A 17,069-nucleotide genomic window follows, 5' to 3' on the forward strand; every position below is an offset into this window, starting at 1 on the left:
AACCCTGTCTGCAGCCGGGAGGGCCCCGAAAGCCTCTACAGGTGCCATCTTCTCCCCCAGTGCCGCGGACGCCAGGGGGCAGCTTTGTTTGAGCCGTGGACCAGGCCCGAGCCACAGCGCGGGAGAACAAGGGGAGGAATTGCGTGGGGGAGGGCAAGAGAATCGAAGTGTTGGCACGTGTGTGGTGCTACCCTGAAAGCATTTGCTTCGTAAAGATGCATCAGGTGTGTCCGTCTCGTCTGTGAGTGCACCGGGGGAACGGGACAGCCCTTCGTCCTCCGTGTCGCTGTCATGCACTCTCACACCGGGGTGTGTGAAAGGAGCTTCGATTGCAGCATGTTGCTACTCAACTCCCAGCAGCATTACATAGAACTGGGCTGACAACAAAGCTGGTTTTGGTTTTTTTTTTTTTGACCAGATGAAATTTTCCAGGACTCCAAATGAGGGATTTAAACACCCACCCCTCCCAAAGAGAAATCTTGACCTAAAATTTGGAGTCAAATTCCTCCTTACCATGTGGTTGGGGCAGCAGGAGAAGAAACAAGATTTCCCAGTTCCATACAAACAACCCAGGGAACAGAGAGGTCACACAAGAGTATTAGAAAGCATTATCTTTTAATAATGCCAGTAAGTCTGCTTGAAAACACTCGAGATGTTGAGGCAAGTTTCAGACTTTTGACTGTTCCCACAGCCATACAACACACAAGAGACTGCAATCTCTGTCTTTGTTGGTGTTGTTATGGCTGTTTTGGACAACCAGCTTCACTGAAAAATGCCTATTTCTGTGCTTTCAGTGCAGTGTAGAAAGTGGATGATATCTCCCTTTCTTGCAGGAGTGTTTTGTCTAAACAACATTTTTGAGTAGCGTCAGTGTATTGCAATCACCAGTGAGCTTAGAAATATTATCTATTAAAGTAATATATTCAATAAGTAAATTATAATGATGAATTTGAGAGAATTTTCATTTTCAAAATAGCACAAGTTTCCTGTATTGCTATAGTGTGGAGATCCCCTTCCCAAGGTAAGCCTTCTGTACCAGCTACAGAAGGAGGACTTTGGCCTTCACCTCAACCTCTGCAAACACTGAAACAGGATCCTGTTGGCCTGAACTTTCAGCATTTGACTTTACGTCAGTGAGTATTGGTGGAGCCATTTTGGATAACTTAGGATTTTTGCTCCAACTTCATCCTGGTTGGCTGCTGAGGTCACTTGAATGAAATGCCAGAGACCATGACTCAAAATCCCACGAACAAACTACACAGGATTGGAAGATTCCCACCACAATTAAAGGTAAGAGCTAAAGTCCATAACCAGTCTGAGGAAGCAGGCTCCACAATACTTCTCATTTTGAATCTGTAGCCAAACACACACAAATTGAACAAACAAGAAGCCTGTTTTAAACCAGATATGTTCTTTACCTTTGAAATAAAATAATTTCTATTAACGCCTTATCAAGTACTGAAGAGCTTCAATCATTTAAAAATGTGTCAAAGTTACAGAAACATACCCAAGAGAGTATATGTTTTTCCCACTTATTAATGACCAATAACACTCAATAGCATTTATCTCTTAATTCTTCCCCTGTATATGTATTTCATACATATTTTTCATAGATTTGAAAAAAAGAACTGGCATATAGCTTCATCTACAAACTAAAAGCCATATTTATAGGAATTCAGCCCATGTCATTCATGTCAATTTTAACAATGTGTTAGTGTAACAGATTAAATTTGAGGACTTTTTGGCTGCATTAAAAGTAGTCTGTTTTCTCTGGATAGTCTGTTAATGCTGGTAGGAATTGTGAATGTTTAAATTCTAAATATTTTCCAGGCTGAGAATAAGGATGGCATTTAATTCCTTTCATTTAGATTTGCTTAAAACAAGACTGGCTATAGAATGAGATCACATAACCATAAAAATGCACCAGATTTGTTCTAGATTACATTCTGTAGGTGATTTAAAACTTTGAAAACTCTTAACTGAGAAACATGATCCTCACTTTTGGCCTTTCATTGTACAAATTTCCATCTGCAGGTAGAGCTGATCACAGGCTCCATCCTCCATCAATGACCACTTCGTTGCCAGTCATGTAGGCAGACTGAAATTACACAGAATATAGCATTTTTTTTTTTTAATCCTATTTTTTCACAGCTATTAAGTACAAGGAAATACTTTTTTTAATACAGAAAATATACACTTTTTCATACTTTTTTTTTTTTTTTAATAAACAAATTTAGAACCAGAAGCTTTTTGGCTAACTCAAGGGCGTGCAGCAGAAGTAGTATTAGAGGCATTAAGACTAAAATACATCCCGAATGTGCAAATTCACATAAGCTAGTCTTCACAGATGTCACCTGCAGGAATAATGTTTTACACTGTGATATCAGTAGTTCCATTCAGCTGAGCAAAATATGACTTAGGTCAACCAATAAGGGAACCTAAATGAAAATTTAGATGATTTAGAATAATGAGGTAAAGAACTGAGCTGGAGACGTTCTTTGCTGTATCCATTCTGAAGAATATTGCAAAACTTGAATTGTGTTTACACAAGTTTGAAAACCATATGACCAGACTGGAAAACTAGCAGCTTTACAGAAACACTGTTTGAGAACACTAGAAAGAAGATGAAAAAAATCGTGATTCATGGAAACATCAAGACTGAATTAACTGCATTAAATTATTCTGTTACGCTCAGCAGGACTGCTGGGCAAGTTCACTGGAACCCAATTTAGTATTAGATCCATTGTAAATGTATAATATCTTAAATAAGTTTGATATGTGTCCATTAGTATTAATGGTATTTGCAGTGAACATTTAGAGTTTGGTCTATAAAAACCTCTATGGTTCTATCGTTTTCCTTAAGCCAAAATGGTAGGCTTAAACTTAGCATTAGACCTCTCAGATCAGATCTCCCTCTCATGGGTCTACACAAGTATTTTCTCTTGCTTACTGCAAGCAGGTAATGACAGTACTAATTCTCCTTCCTTAGAAAAATATCTAGCTGCAGTGCAAACAAAACAACTTGCAAGAGCAGACAAGGCCATTTCTCCTATGATTCAGAATGATCTGAGGTCAGTCAGTTTTCTCAAATTACATGAAAAAAAACCTGACTATGGTACCAAGTATATAATGCCTTAATCACTGTCAACTTTCAGGGTAATATTTGTATCACAAGTTTTACTCAGTAAAGGTTTTGGGGGTTGTTGTTGTTTTGTTTGTTTGTTTTTTGTAATAATCAAGCTCATAGAGGATACAAGCCCTCCTAGAACAAGTTCTCTCTACCAAGAAGCAGCAAAATAAATTGGAATTGTGACAGGAAATGTTACTGTTCCATACTTACTTCCTCAGAGGCCAAATACACAAAGAGATGGGCCACTTCTTCAGCAGTAGCCATCCTGCCGATCCTCTGTCTGGCTAGGAAGTCTTTCAATGCCTAGATACATAAAAGCATTTGGTATATTAAAAATATAAAATAATTATTTTAATCCAATTAGCATGTGATGCGTACAAAGCAATACTGGAAGCAAGCCATATGTTATAATTTTTAGCTTACTGAGTAGGGAGTGCATGCTAGGAAAAGAAGTTAGGATGCTCACTCTTGTACAGATCTCATGTTGAAAATCATTCAACAGGACCTACACTTTTGGTTGCAGAATAAAGCTACTGAAGCCCTTCCTCTTTGGTGGATGATATTCCCAGGCCCTTCAAATGAGTCCTCACAGTTATCGAGTTAATACAATTAAAGATCCCAATTAATTTTTAAACACATAGGTCAGAATGCCCTTTCTAGCATTGTTTTGCACTGCTCTGTGTTTGCTGAGCAACAATGTCCTCCCAAGGCATTTTAAGCCTCCCATCCTCAGCAGAAACTCACCAGACTATCAAAGACAATACTGCTGTTATATTGTCCTTAGTACTCTAAGATATGGAATTTTCTTCAGTTTGAGAAGAAGTGCTGTTGGTTTGTTTTAGTTATTGAAAAGGAAAAGGATAAACAGTGGTGTATACTTGAACAAACTAATGATTTGCTTGCTCATGATATAGGCTGGTTTGTTTAGCAATAGGGATCAGTATATTCGTTTAAGGACTGATATATTAGTTTGGTAAAAGGAATCAGTGAATGCTTGTTCTATAACTTCCCATTTCAACTTTGCTTGCTGTGTGAACAGCCTTGTCTTTCTCAACTTTTGTGAACAGCCTTGTTTAAAAACTGTGGATGTGATGCTGTGAAAGACAACTGTTTTTTGGGGGGGACATGATTTAGCGGTGGGTTGTTTGAGTTAGGGTAGTATGGTTAGGTTGAAGTTGGACTTGATGATCTTGAAGGTCTTTTCCAACCTGAGCAATTCTATGATTCTCTCCATGATTCTGCTTCATGAGAAGCACTGGAGACATAATAGACTACTTCTGTCTTTGCACCCACCAGGTACAAGGAATTATTCCTCCAATTTCTCACATATAGTTTTGGATTAGAGTGCACTAAGATAGAAAGTTGCTCATTATAGGCTAACAAGAAATAGAAATTTGGCAAATTGGGGAAAAACTGCTAAGGTCAGCCAAAAATCTCTGTGATGAAGCTGATGATGGAAGAATGGGGAGAAATTAAGTGGTCAAAGACCATTGGAGGCTGCTATCGTGCATGCCCAGAGGGACATTAACATGTATTAATGTGTTCTTGGAAAAAAAATGAATAGGTATGGAAATGTATCGCATACGTATGTCTTAACTGTTTGAACGTAGAACTTGAACTCTGGCAGTGCACTTGTTTTGTCAAGTCTCCTGGTACACATCGTGAGGAATAAAGGAGTGCTGCTTTCTAACACCCTGTTAGAGTTCAAGAATTTTCTTCCCAAGTTTTGGATAACACTCACCTGGTCTGGGTTAGGCTGGGCTTTGATTCTCTGCTGTAAAGATGGTGTGTCAACAGTTCCTAAGCAAAAATTGTAATTTCAGAATTAAAGCTCAACTTCATCAGCAATCATAACAAAATAAGTAGTTCATGGGTTCCATTTGTATGTCATAATACTTAAGTGTGACATCATAACCGAATTCAGGAAAAAGACTGCAAAACTATCAATATAGCCTAGGAGCCTAAATTTCAATAAAAGATAAGACTTGAGAATGACATTCAGTACTTTTCAGATGTTTGAAAAATAGCTAGCCTGCTATGTAGGCATCCCTGCTTCTAACTTGAGGAATATAGGTTTAACAATAAGCCTCAAAATACTGTGTAATCTCTATGTAATGTGCACGTGTTGGTTTAGCAAGTAAAACATTTTTAATTACAAAATAACAACTTTTCTATTTTGAGAGTCAGAAATGTTTCAAATATGTCCTTTTTTCTTTTCCCCTTAATTTCTTGTAACAATACTTGCTGCTTGCAGATCTATTTTTTGTTGATAACGTCAAACTGTATTAGGCTGTATGCCTTTTATCATCCACTTGTATTAAAATACTGTAAAAATACTTACCGGGACATACACAGTTGCATCTGATCCCTTGTTCAATGAAATCAGCAGCCACAGACTTTGTGAGACCAATAACTGCTGCCTTGGAAGTACTATATACACATCTGTTCACAACTCCTAGCAGAAGGTCAGTATGAAGGCAGCACAGAAACAAAACAAAGTCAAAAGAGAACAGAGGGAAGTTTATTCAATATGCATCTGCTTCTGGACTCCAGTGTTTCCTTTAGCTTATCCTTATGGAGAAGCTGTGCTAACTAGAATGCTAACTGCCAGAATTCTACTCAGGCATACACCAGAATAAAGCACAGGATTCTTCAATAACAGGAATCTGGGGAGTAGTCCAGAAAAAGTAACACTGCAAGCATACAAAGGTTCATGAAGAGTAGTCTTCTCTTTTAGCCACCATTATTTTCCTTGGTAGGCATGATCGTACTGCTTATTGGTTCATTGTTTCTCTGAAGAACATGAATGGCAAGATTTCACTGAACAGAACTCTTTTTCAGTTATTACATACTGATAAAAAAGATGCTACAAAACTTTCATAATGGATTCAAAAGCTCATAGGTCAGGATTTGACTATTTCTGTGTTATTTATTTTTTTCTTCCTGCATCCCTCCCACATTTGCCAAAGTCCTCTAAATTAAAAGCAGTGCAATATTTATTGTCGTTCTTACAATTTCCTCACCTGCCACCCCCCCAAAGGTTATTCTATAGCTTTTCAGCTTTTTTTTCTTAAGTTTTTATATGTCACTGCCAATTATTATTAGTGTTCTTAAGAAGACCTTAGACTTTATTTTCATAGTACCATTGTGCACTTGCAGTATCACTTCACTGCCCTCATGAGTAAATAGGAAGTCAGATTTGCTTACTTCAGCTGCCCTAGGGAGTACTACATACTGGGAAAAAAAAACAAGCACGAAGGTCTTTATTGTAGATCATTAGAAAACAAAAAATCAAAGTAAACACCTAGGCAACCCGAATAGAAGCAACTTGCACTGAACAGAGATAACAAGCATCAGGTCCAACACTGTAGCAAACCTTCCTTTATCAGGAGGCCCTCTGTTGTTATAAAACTTCGTTTTGATCTCAAAACCTCATCTACAACAAATGAACCAGTATCTATGGGTCATCCACCTCCTTTTACTGCAAAGCTGTAATTTGTTCATTAAGAGCAACCCATTCTGTGTGCTGACTGAGGAATTACTACGGCACATAATTTAACTAGAGCATGCTTCATTGGGAATACACACAAAGGATCAAAATTAAGGGCATTCGTTATGTATATTAAAAAGTTTTCTCAAGAATGGATATACAAATTTTTACAGAACCCAAGTGTCAACATGATATTTTAAGACTGTGATTTATATAAGAATCACTCTAGAAAGCTACTCACCTTTAATGCTGGATGCCACAGAAGACATGTTTATAATATTTCCAGATTTCTGTTTGATCATCTGCAAAAGAATACTTACATCATTCAAACTATTTTGTCATTTGCAGGCCCAGCAGAATAGCCCATAGTAGCCATCAGAATAGTCCTATATACAATTGAAATGCAAGATAAAGAGTTGTAGGCATGAATATGTGCCCATTTCTTTTTAATCTTTTAACTGAAGTAATTAAGCAGATTCTGAAATTGTCACTGAGTACTTTTGCCCTCCCCTAGGATTTACCACCTAATTGACAGGATTATTAACGTGACACTACTGTAGTTGATCTTGTTCCAATTCACATACGACAGAGCGGCTAAGACTTAAAAAGAAAACAAACAAAAAACCAACCCTATAACCAAGAAAAATATAGATTGTTCTTCATAATTCCAATGCAGCTATTCAGTCAGTTAAGATGAAACCACCTCTCCAAAGGAATGTAAGATGATTGCTTACCTTTGTGAAGTGCTATTGATCAGTAACCTATGATGTGAAACCACGTGTAACAGAACATGTCCTCTTCACAAGAAGCATCCCCCTCAACCACTTTTATAATGAAGATTCCCTCATCAGAAGCTGAATGTAGGAATTCACTGATCCCATCCAAAGCTTTCATACTTTGGAGGAGACTAAGGTGCAATTAGCCCTCTAACATCTTTGAAGTGTGCTTGTGTTATAACCTTTATAGGCATCCCAAAACCTGAAGTGTCTAAAGTGTCTATAAACAACCTTTGAAAATGAAGATCAACTAATAAAAGCAAGGACTGGAGCAACACTGGAGAAGAAAAAAATTAGGCATCCAGTGATGGTCATAGCTACCTCTTTTGGCCTTTGCATTTACAGAAAAAGCTGCATTGCTGTATGTTTATCTCAAATTGCAGTCTGTGACAAGCAGCAATGACTTAAAACTGTCATATTTAAATGCAGTGCAGCAGAGAGCAGCAAAGCCTTACCTTAGGAAGGAATGTCTTGATCATTAGATACATGCTGCGAACGTTGAGGTTCATAGCAAAGTTCCAGTCTTCTTCCTCACAATCCAGAATGGTCCCATGATGAACAAACCTGGAATAAGTGCATGATTACTGTGTGTGATTTACATTTCTATGGCTTTTTATGCACATTCTGCCATTAGCATTTTGTAGTATCCTTCCAATCCTGAAAAGCAGGGACAAGAGCCCTTTTGAAGGAAGCAACAGTGTTTTCCATCTGATGAGTATCAGGGACGCAGAACAGACCCAATATGCAATTAAACATTTGCTATTATGGAAATTAAAACGTAAGTACATGTTTTAAAAAAGCATTGTTAGTCCACTGACTTGGCTCACTGTTGCAGGAGGAAGGCTAAATCCTACAGTATAGGGCATCCACAGAGTAGGGAAAACAATTTCCAGAGCCATTGAATCTTGGCCTGGGTAAGATGGCTGTACACAAAAAGTTCAGTTTTGATGAAGATACATATTAAAGGTATAAAATGCATTACAACAACAACAACAAAAAATGGATTTTAGGTGAAAGAAAGTAGTACTGGAGGATGGGAAAAGCTGAAAAAAGTAGTATGAAATAGAAGATGGTTACCCTGCAATATTACAGAGGACATCTATCCTTTCAATCTCCTTTGCCAGCTCTTCTATCTGTTCCCTTTTGGTGACATCCAGAACCCGTACTTGAATGCCTAGAAAAACATGGTTTTAGTTTAACTGGTTTTGGCTAAGAATCAGCACTTCTTTTTTCTCAAGTGCTGAAGACACTGTACCTTCTGTTCAAGTCAGTAGCTTGCCAGGAACAGACCCCTATCAGTGGGTCTCAATTCTTAAGCTAGGCAACTACAAAACTTGTACGATCATAACAAGTTTTCATGCCCAGTGTTATCAAATAATCATTACTTGAAATTAGTTACGTCTCACAATCACATTACCATCTGTATATGTGTAGTTCGGGATACTATGAAACAGAATAATATTATGTAATTAATGAGGAAAAACGATTTCATATAAGCCATAGATAACTTTGGTTGGTGATGACACAGCTATCATAATAGAAACAAAGAGAAAGTGCAGCAAATTGATGGCTTCTTCTATGAAATATAGTTAAAACACACATGCTTATGATTCGGTAATTATTTGCTTATAATCAAACAAATGGCTTTAAAACTTATTGCTTTTCACTGTAATCTTTGGCTGATTTCAGCCTCTCAAATACACAAGCTTCTCATCCAGCAGAAATCAGAATGAGTGTAAAAGGAGGAGTACTGCAGTACACTGCAGTAGTGGGTACAGTTAGGCTCCCAGGGCATTATGATTTGCTGCAGATCACACTGTTGCCACAGCATGGCCATGGCACACCCTGCATCAAGGACTAAGAGACATCTAGTGCAGAACACTCGAGCTCCAAAAGATTTTAAAAAAACAAACAAAAAAAAATCCACCACCCACAATTTATTCATCTGCAGGCAGCAGTGACTTACAGTCTAATAGAAGTCTACAGTTACCTACTGTGAGGATGTAAAATGGAGGCAGAGTTTTCAGAAGTCCACAGAAGGGTGAAAGGCAAAATAAAGAATTTGGGAAGTCTGACTGAATGCAGAGAGTGGTGTGGAGTTTATTTTTTGTGCTTCTTACGGATTATTAGTTTAAAAACATGAGGTCAGTCATGCTGGAACAGAGGCCTACAGAGGCTGTGGAATTTCCACCTGAGTGGCCCTGAGTAACCTGCTCCAATCAGACTTGCTTTGTGTAAGAAGTAGTTCTTAATAGCCTCTGGGGGTCTCATCCAGCCTACACCTGTGTCTTGTGAAGCAAACTGACAAGTCCATAAACATGCTGACTTGCCTTGGTTAAATGGTACAGACACTTCTGAAGAGATTTGTGTATGATGATTTAATTAGTAAGACTACAGACTAGCGATTAACTTAAGCAGTAGAATTACCTCTTCTGGACACGATTCAAAGACCACAATGTGCCAAGTCTTGAAGAAGGAGTTTAACTGATCACATGTCAAATGGATGGAAACGGCTGCAAGTGTACGGAAAATCTTTTTTTCCTCTGAGTACACTAGCAGAGGAAATGCAAAGTGCAGTTCAAACTGTAACACTTTCCTAAATATGCTGAGAGTGAACCTGCAAAGTCCCAAATTTCTTGAAGACTTACAACAAGACTGTTTGCAGTGAACTCCAGTAAGAGGAGGCAACATTCACAGTAAAAGTTGTACCAGACAAGTATTTTTATTTTGCTGTCACACTGTAATAGGAATTCATGAAGCCGTTGGCACCCAGTGATCACTGTCCTCCATCACCTTAAGTTAGAAGCACCTTCAGTTGTGAAATATAATTTTCTTACTTTTTCTCTTTCGAGAAAGAGTATCTTTTTAATAGCGTCCCACGTTTGTGTGTCTCTTGTAATTAAAAAACATAGCTATTGAAAATCTTTTCCTTGAAGTAGGTGTTTGTGATATGAGCTGGAAAGCAACTTTCAAGCCTGAGCATTTGTACAAATAAAATAAGCTCAGTGGTTGGTGTAATTAGTTTCTAAAGACATATCAATTTCTATTAGACAGTTATCTTTTAAATGCTTTCCTTGCTGAGTGTGGACCAGGGAAATGTGAGGCACTAAATCTATTCGTATAGCTGGATATTAGTTCTTATAATCAGGGAAAAGCATTCTGTGTTTTTCACATGATAGTTTTGACAGTCACTCCAGTGATCTTAAAAATAAACGAACAAATTAATAAAAGTAACAAAGCATTCTGGGAAGAGCAAATCAGCTGCTTCTTTGACACAAGAAACACACAGTTATTCCACACTCCTAGAATATTCTGTCTGAAACACTGATATTGAAGCATTTTACATGTAATCTCTGCCATTTTACATCACAGACTAAAGTAATGACAATATCTAAATGATTACTCTCCATGTTTTCCATGCTTTTCTGGCCGGCCTACAACAATATTTGCAATATTTGAACTAATACCTACAGTAGATGATTTACCTGGATAAATCTCCAGTTCTTGCAGCTTAGTCTTATTGATGTCTGTAGCAATGACTTTGGCTCCTTCTTTAGCAAAAGCCTGAAGAATACAATAAGAGATGTAGTTTGTATTTAGATATTCCATATCTTACAAGAAAATCTATTTTCTTCTCATTTCCTTTTTGGCTTGAAATAAAAGTTGACTGAAGGCAGGTCATCTCCCCCTACTCATTTCAGGCAAGTGAGGAAGTTAATGGACATCGGTTACTAAACATTCATGGGACAACTAAAAAACTATATGTTATGAGAAATTTATGTTCTTTTCCACGAAATAAGAAATCCATAAATAAAGCATGAGAGCGGTAACCAAACTAAGACAATGGGTATTATTGCCCTTGGTAACTGCCTGTGCACTAGTGAGCACATTACAAGCACATAAGGCTAAAATTACGTCTGATTTGTTATTTTTGATAGGTGAAGGCAAATCAAGAGGAATGACATTGCATGAACTTAAGACCCTTCACATCCAAATCATTGGAACAGAGTGATATTCAGAAGAAACATGACTTTCATTTGATACTTTAACCAGACATTCCTTCATTTCGTGATGCTCCCCTTAGAAATCCATTTCGTCTGCATACAGAACAACCTCCTTTCCATAGTCTCTGACAGTAGCCCCCCGGTCTTCAAAATAAGTGTCTCAAACACAATCTAAGAGGATAGTAGAATTAATTGTGTTAGCCCTCTGTGACCTGTAGGGTATTTGCAAAAGGAAATCACCAGTGAAATGACCTACTCTTTAGACCAAAAGTTTTAATGCAAGTAGTGAAAATGAGTGCTGTGTGTGTGACAAACTAATCTTGCAAAATTCCTGCTTACAGGGGCTTTTCAGGGCTTGTTGATTACATTATGCAGATACTGAGATAACCCTGATAGTTTCTCTGTCTACTACGGAAGAAGGAAATAGCTGGGGCAGAACTTGTCAAAAGCAACAGTCAACAAGAAAATAAATAAATATGTTGAATTTTATTTTAACAGTAACTAAGGACATTTAGAAGGATTTCTCTCAGAAATTTAAACAGCAGTAAGCATACATAATACAGTACACTGACTATATTGTTCCCTGAATTTTTCAATAAGTAGTCCTGGCTTCATCTATAGTTTATTAATTTAAGAACTTGTTTGGTGCAGATGTTGTTGTGCACGCTAGCATCAGACATCTAGCTTAGATACAGGAGAACAAATTTTATCTAACTCACGATAGCAGTGGCTCGTCCAATCCCTTGTGCTGCAGCAGACAGAAGTATTACTTTCCCATCAAGCCGCCCCATGCTGCCGACCTGTGCAAACAGAAAATGTGACAGTCTAGTAGAAAGTGAGTCAACATCACCCCCTGGGTATCAGGTGCAAATTTATTCCATAAACGAAAATACAATTCAGAGCATCTATACTATCAAGTCATAAAGCACTCTTTTGGACTGCTTAGTCAGCCAAGGTTCTCAGTGGGCACTGCCTCAGTCTTGCATTTATAAGGACCAAAATGCATTTGAACTCCAAAGCCAAGCTCTATTTTTATCAGAAACTAAACTTCATTTAAACAGGAAAAGAAAAAAAAAATATGAGACAGAAGTAAAATAGCTTGTAATCTGGCATCTCCATTGTACACTGTACTCTTAGAGCGTAGGTCCCTTCTATTTCTCTCAGACTACATATTCAACTTACTAGACGGCAACACAATTTGCACAGTTCCCTCTAAGGCTCTGTGAAATGCATTTTTTTCCATCATGTCTGAGACTGGCATTTGTCTGCTCTGAATTTTCTTGAGAATTTCCCAGCACAGAAGATTCTCAGTTTCACAAGTAAGAGAATGAAGATGGATGAAAATGCCCCCTCACTTTTACCACATCATTTGACCTGAGAGAACTACTGAACATGCTTGGGGCAAAAGGTGGGGAAGATCTTTTTTTATTTTTGAGTGCTGGATGACACCAATAACCTTCTAGGAGGTTTCTCCTTACTCAAGCTGTGGCAGCCAAAAGGCAAAGTGCAGTCCTCTTCTCTGCCTACATAGGTGCTTTCAAAAGAGTTATTATGTTTGAAGAAATATAGCATGTAATGGTGCAAACAAACAAGCAAATGGCCAACTTCTGACTCCCATGGATTCCAAAGAAAAAGCCTCTAGTAGGATTTTTTTTTTATTAAGGACTAAATCACTGAATATGTATATATATATATGTATATAAAATTTATTAAAAAGCTACCTAAAAAGTGAGGTCATTGTATTTCAGAGTGTTTGCTAACTGAGTTCCCAATGTGCAAACATTTCTGAGCTTTAAAATCCATAGAGCAAAATTTCTCTATATAGATATGAGTGTAGGAATGTGTCCCCAAACCCTTAAGTTTTTTAAATATAAGCATGAATCCAACATGCCAAGTACTTCATTGAGTTGCATTCAAACACCATAATTTCCCCTACATTAGCAGCCAACAATATCACCTGGAGACAGTCAAATTCATTCTGTGACTTTTTAGTTCAGTTTAGGGTTTTTACATCAGATTACTCTGTTGCTTTCTGCAACAACGATGTTAGCCACCTGTGTTAGGCCTCTGCACACACTGATCAATAGCCTGATCAGGGCCAAATGACTGCAGACACACACCAATATGATGAGCAGCAAAACGGCGTCTATTCACTACTAAACACAGCTTATATACATTTTTACCTACATAACCATGCTGTCATGTCCCACTCTGACTGGTTCACACCAGATAACATTGTGCCTTATTTGGATATTTCCACATTCTTTTCTCATCCTTCTTCTTCTCCTGTTTTCTCTGCATCGAGGTCAGCACGATAGCACTGTCTCTCTGTGCTTAGGGAGAGGCCTGTCCCGTACACCCCATAGCCCCACAAGACGCCTACTACAACATTACTCATTCAATTTTGACTAGAAATCTTGCTTTCCCAGAAGCTTTGCCCCTCTCCCCCATGAAAATTGGAGCAAAACTAGTATATTTCTCCAAATGTTACTGATTCAACACAATGGACTTCTTTCTAAACAACTTGACTAAAAAGTTCTTTCTACTATAATACAAAAACATTATCCCACTTGACTCAAGGTCAAATTGACTTACAGACTGTGTTTCAAGACACTGAAACACCTAAATTTAGGGTTTTGCTCATACAAGAACAATTGACAAAATAAAACTAAAGGGAAAAAAAAAAACACACACAAAAACCAAATGACAAACCACCAAAACGGTCCACTACGTAAGCAATAATTAACTTGCATTTTTTTTTCTAACTAGGGGACACAACACCTTAAAAATAATTTTTTCATGTTAGTAAAATGATGCATGTTAGGACACCTCTGATGTATGCCGTATCACTACATGAGATTGTTCCTGTATTAGCAGAATTTTTTTCATATAAGCAGGTGAAGATCAAGTTAAACCGAGTAAAATGAGACCATGTGCACAACGAGGTAGCACCAACTCTGCAACGTATCACACTTTTAGCAAAAGTCCTAAGTATCTCAGAAGTTTGCTCAAAGCACTCAGTCAAGGCTGAGGAAACTCATTCTTTGCTGTTACACACATATTTTCAGTACAAAAAAAACCCCCCCACAAACAAACAAAAAACCCACAAAAACCAACAACGATCAGCTCAAGTACTTCCTCAAATCGCCCTAACGTTTTAGATGCAGAATACTTTATAAACACGTTTTTGATCTGACAGTGAGTTTTCACAAACATTTGACATACTAATTCTATGAAGCATTTAGAAATAAAGACTAACGTAGTCACTCACCAAAAGATCTCTGCCAGCTTGGTACGCAAAATAACCTTTGTAACAAAGGAAGTCATATGATTTTTTTCCTGTGCTTGCTGGGAGTTGTAGTTTAACTGGTAAGTTTCTCTATATGAGAGTAATTTCTTGTTAAAACACGAAGATGCTGCCATCTAGTGAAACTCAAGACTTTAAGCATGATTTTCTCCTGCACAGTGTAGGGACAAAAAAGGATCATAAACCTCAGCTATCCATTTTCCCTAGAGAATGCAAGAGATCAACAGAATATTCACCAAAAATGATGATGACAACAACAACAAAACTCACAAGCATGGTTTTCCCAAGCAGTTCTTTAACATTATCTGACACCAAATTTAAACTAGGACAATTCTTGCCCAATAAATTTTAGCTTTAAAAAAAACAAATAACACAACAACAGAAAACACCAAAGTATCTGTTCTCAAATATGTATGTAATCATCAGCTCTGCACCTGGGAAGACCATGGAACAGATTCCCCTGGAAAAAAAAACTTAAGGCACATGAGGGACGAATTTGGTGAAGCATGGCTTCAGCAAAGGCAGATTGTTCCTGACCAATGTGGTGGCCTTCTATGATGGAGTGACAGCATCAGTGGACAAAGGGAAGGCAACTGATAGGGAGATTAGAAACAGGGTAATCAACTTTTTACACTGGTAGATAGCAATAGGACAAGGGAAATGGTTTTAAACTAAAGGAAAGAAGACTTACATCAGATGTCAGAGAAAAGCTTTTCACTTATAGAGGACAGTGAGACATCGGGACAGGCTGCCCAGAAAGGTTGCAGATAACTTTTTCCTGCAGGTATTCAAGGCCAGAGCAGACGGGGCCCCAGGGAACCTGATAGAGTGCTTAATCTAGTGGTTAGCAACCCTGCCTGGAGAAGGGGGGTTGGAAGTAAATGTTCTTTGAGGTTCCTTCCAAACCAAGTCCTTCTATGATTTATTATACATTACTTAAAGCAGTTAGTGTCATCAGACCAAAAAATTCCAGGACAAGTTTAGTTATATTTTCCCACCAGATTAGCTACCCTAAAGGATTTTGAGCACTACCTGAACATTAACTGGGCGCATTTCTTAAAGTAAACCAGGACACACACACACTTCAGCAAGTGCAGAAACATTGTCTTTCTAGGGAACTATAAGAGATTTTCTAAGGCTTTGTAACTCACATGCCCCATAAAAAAAATATTTAATAATTAGGTTTTTTAAAAGCATTTCTCCTCCTCTCCCACCCTTTTGTCTGCTGAATTGAGACAGGCAGACCTGGTGCAGTACATTCCTGGTTTTCAGCTCAAGCACAAGAAAAACCTCCAAATCTTTTAGCATTCCAGCAAGCAATTAATAAAATATCTTGAAACTGTAAAAAACAAAACACAAAACCCCCACAAAAACAAAACAAAACAAAAAGCAGCACAAGAAGGCAGTCCCAGATGTGCCTTTTTCCCTTCTGAAAGACAGTTGAATTTTTCTTCTTTTTTTACATGAAGTAGAATAAGAGGAAGAAAAGAAAAACAGTGATAAACAAAGGAAATATTTTTTTTTAATAAATAATTTGAAATAGTAAAAACAAAATAATCCCAAAACCACACCAAAACCCAAAGAACTTACATTTATCAAAGTCAGGGAAATAAGATACTCCTACATATTTACGACTCTGGTGAGATGCTGAATTTACTAATTGTATTTAAAGACTGTTAGCTGAAAACACACAGGTTCTAAAGCTTGCCAGTATGCATTCCATGTCAAAATTTTAGAAATTCAAATATTTGCAGCTTCTTAATAGTTGCAGCAGTTGGCAGTTTTCAGCTATTCAAGGTAAAGACTGTTGGATCCTCAAGAAAGATTTCAGCAGTACCCCTGTCACTAAACCACTAAGTCTTTGGTTATTCTTCTGATTGTAATAAATGCCGCACATCCAAGAATGTAACCATTTGCTTATCAGTTTGGCTATCCCAAAATGAAGTACTTAAGGAGTGATGTGGAAACATTCGGAGTACTCATTTTGAGTGCCAAATCTCTCCCAGCTGGGAGGAGGGGAAGGATCTTTTCCAGTTCTTCCTGACAGAGCAAAGATTCAGAGAGAAGGAATTAAACAAAACACTAGTGGCACAGATTTATGCAATAGTCATCTGCAGAAAGCTATTGCAACAGACAAGAAACATAATGATAGAAGTGCTCTGATTACTAGAAAAAACTGTCTTTAGACACTGAATATTACAATCAGCATCCTCAGATGATAGCATCGTGTCTCCACAAAAGTGAAGCGTTAGATACTTAACACATTAGAAGTTTGTCAAAACAAACCTTTTCATACAGAACATTAAAATAGGTTTCAAAATTCAGATGAGTAGAATAGTGAAACATAGTCCATATTACCACC

At 37.7% G+C, this 17,069-nt stretch overlaps 1 protein-coding gene across 2 annotated transcripts; it reads right to left on the minus strand.

Annotated features, from left to right (window-relative positions):
• Positions 1 to 596: 596 nt before the first annotated feature.
• On the minus strand, positions 597 to 14,698 carry BDH2 (3-hydroxybutyrate dehydrogenase 2). 2 transcript variants are annotated; one of them, XM_015285615.4, is made up of 11 exons: positions 14,672 to 14,698; positions 12,120 to 12,200; positions 10,882 to 10,960; positions 8,474 to 8,570; positions 7,852 to 7,960; positions 6,862 to 6,922; positions 5,472 to 5,585; positions 4,872 to 4,930; positions 3,341 to 3,433; positions 2,000 to 2,098; positions 597 to 1,353 (listed from the first exon to the last, which is right to left on the minus strand). In XM_015285615.4, exons 2-10 carry the CDS (start codon positions 12,189 to 12,191, stop codon positions 2,045 to 2,047), a joined length of 738 nt encoding a protein of 245 aa, XP_015141101.1. In that variant the 5' UTR covers positions 12,192 to 12,200; positions 14,672 to 14,698; the 3' UTR covers positions 597 to 1,353; positions 2,000 to 2,044. The 2 variants fall into 2 exon arrangements, with proteins under 2 accessions (XP_015141101.1, XP_420669.1); XM_420669.8 differs by having other exon boundaries at positions 597 to 2,098.
• Positions 14,699 to 17,069: the final 2,371 nt, after the last annotated feature.

This window comes from Gallus gallus, chromosome 4 (assembly GCF_016699485.2).
Source record: "Gallus gallus isolate bGalGal1 chromosome 4, bGalGal1.mat.broiler.GRCg7b, whole genome shotgun sequence".
NCBI lineage: Eukaryota > Metazoa > Chordata > Aves > Galliformes > Phasianidae > Gallus > Gallus gallus.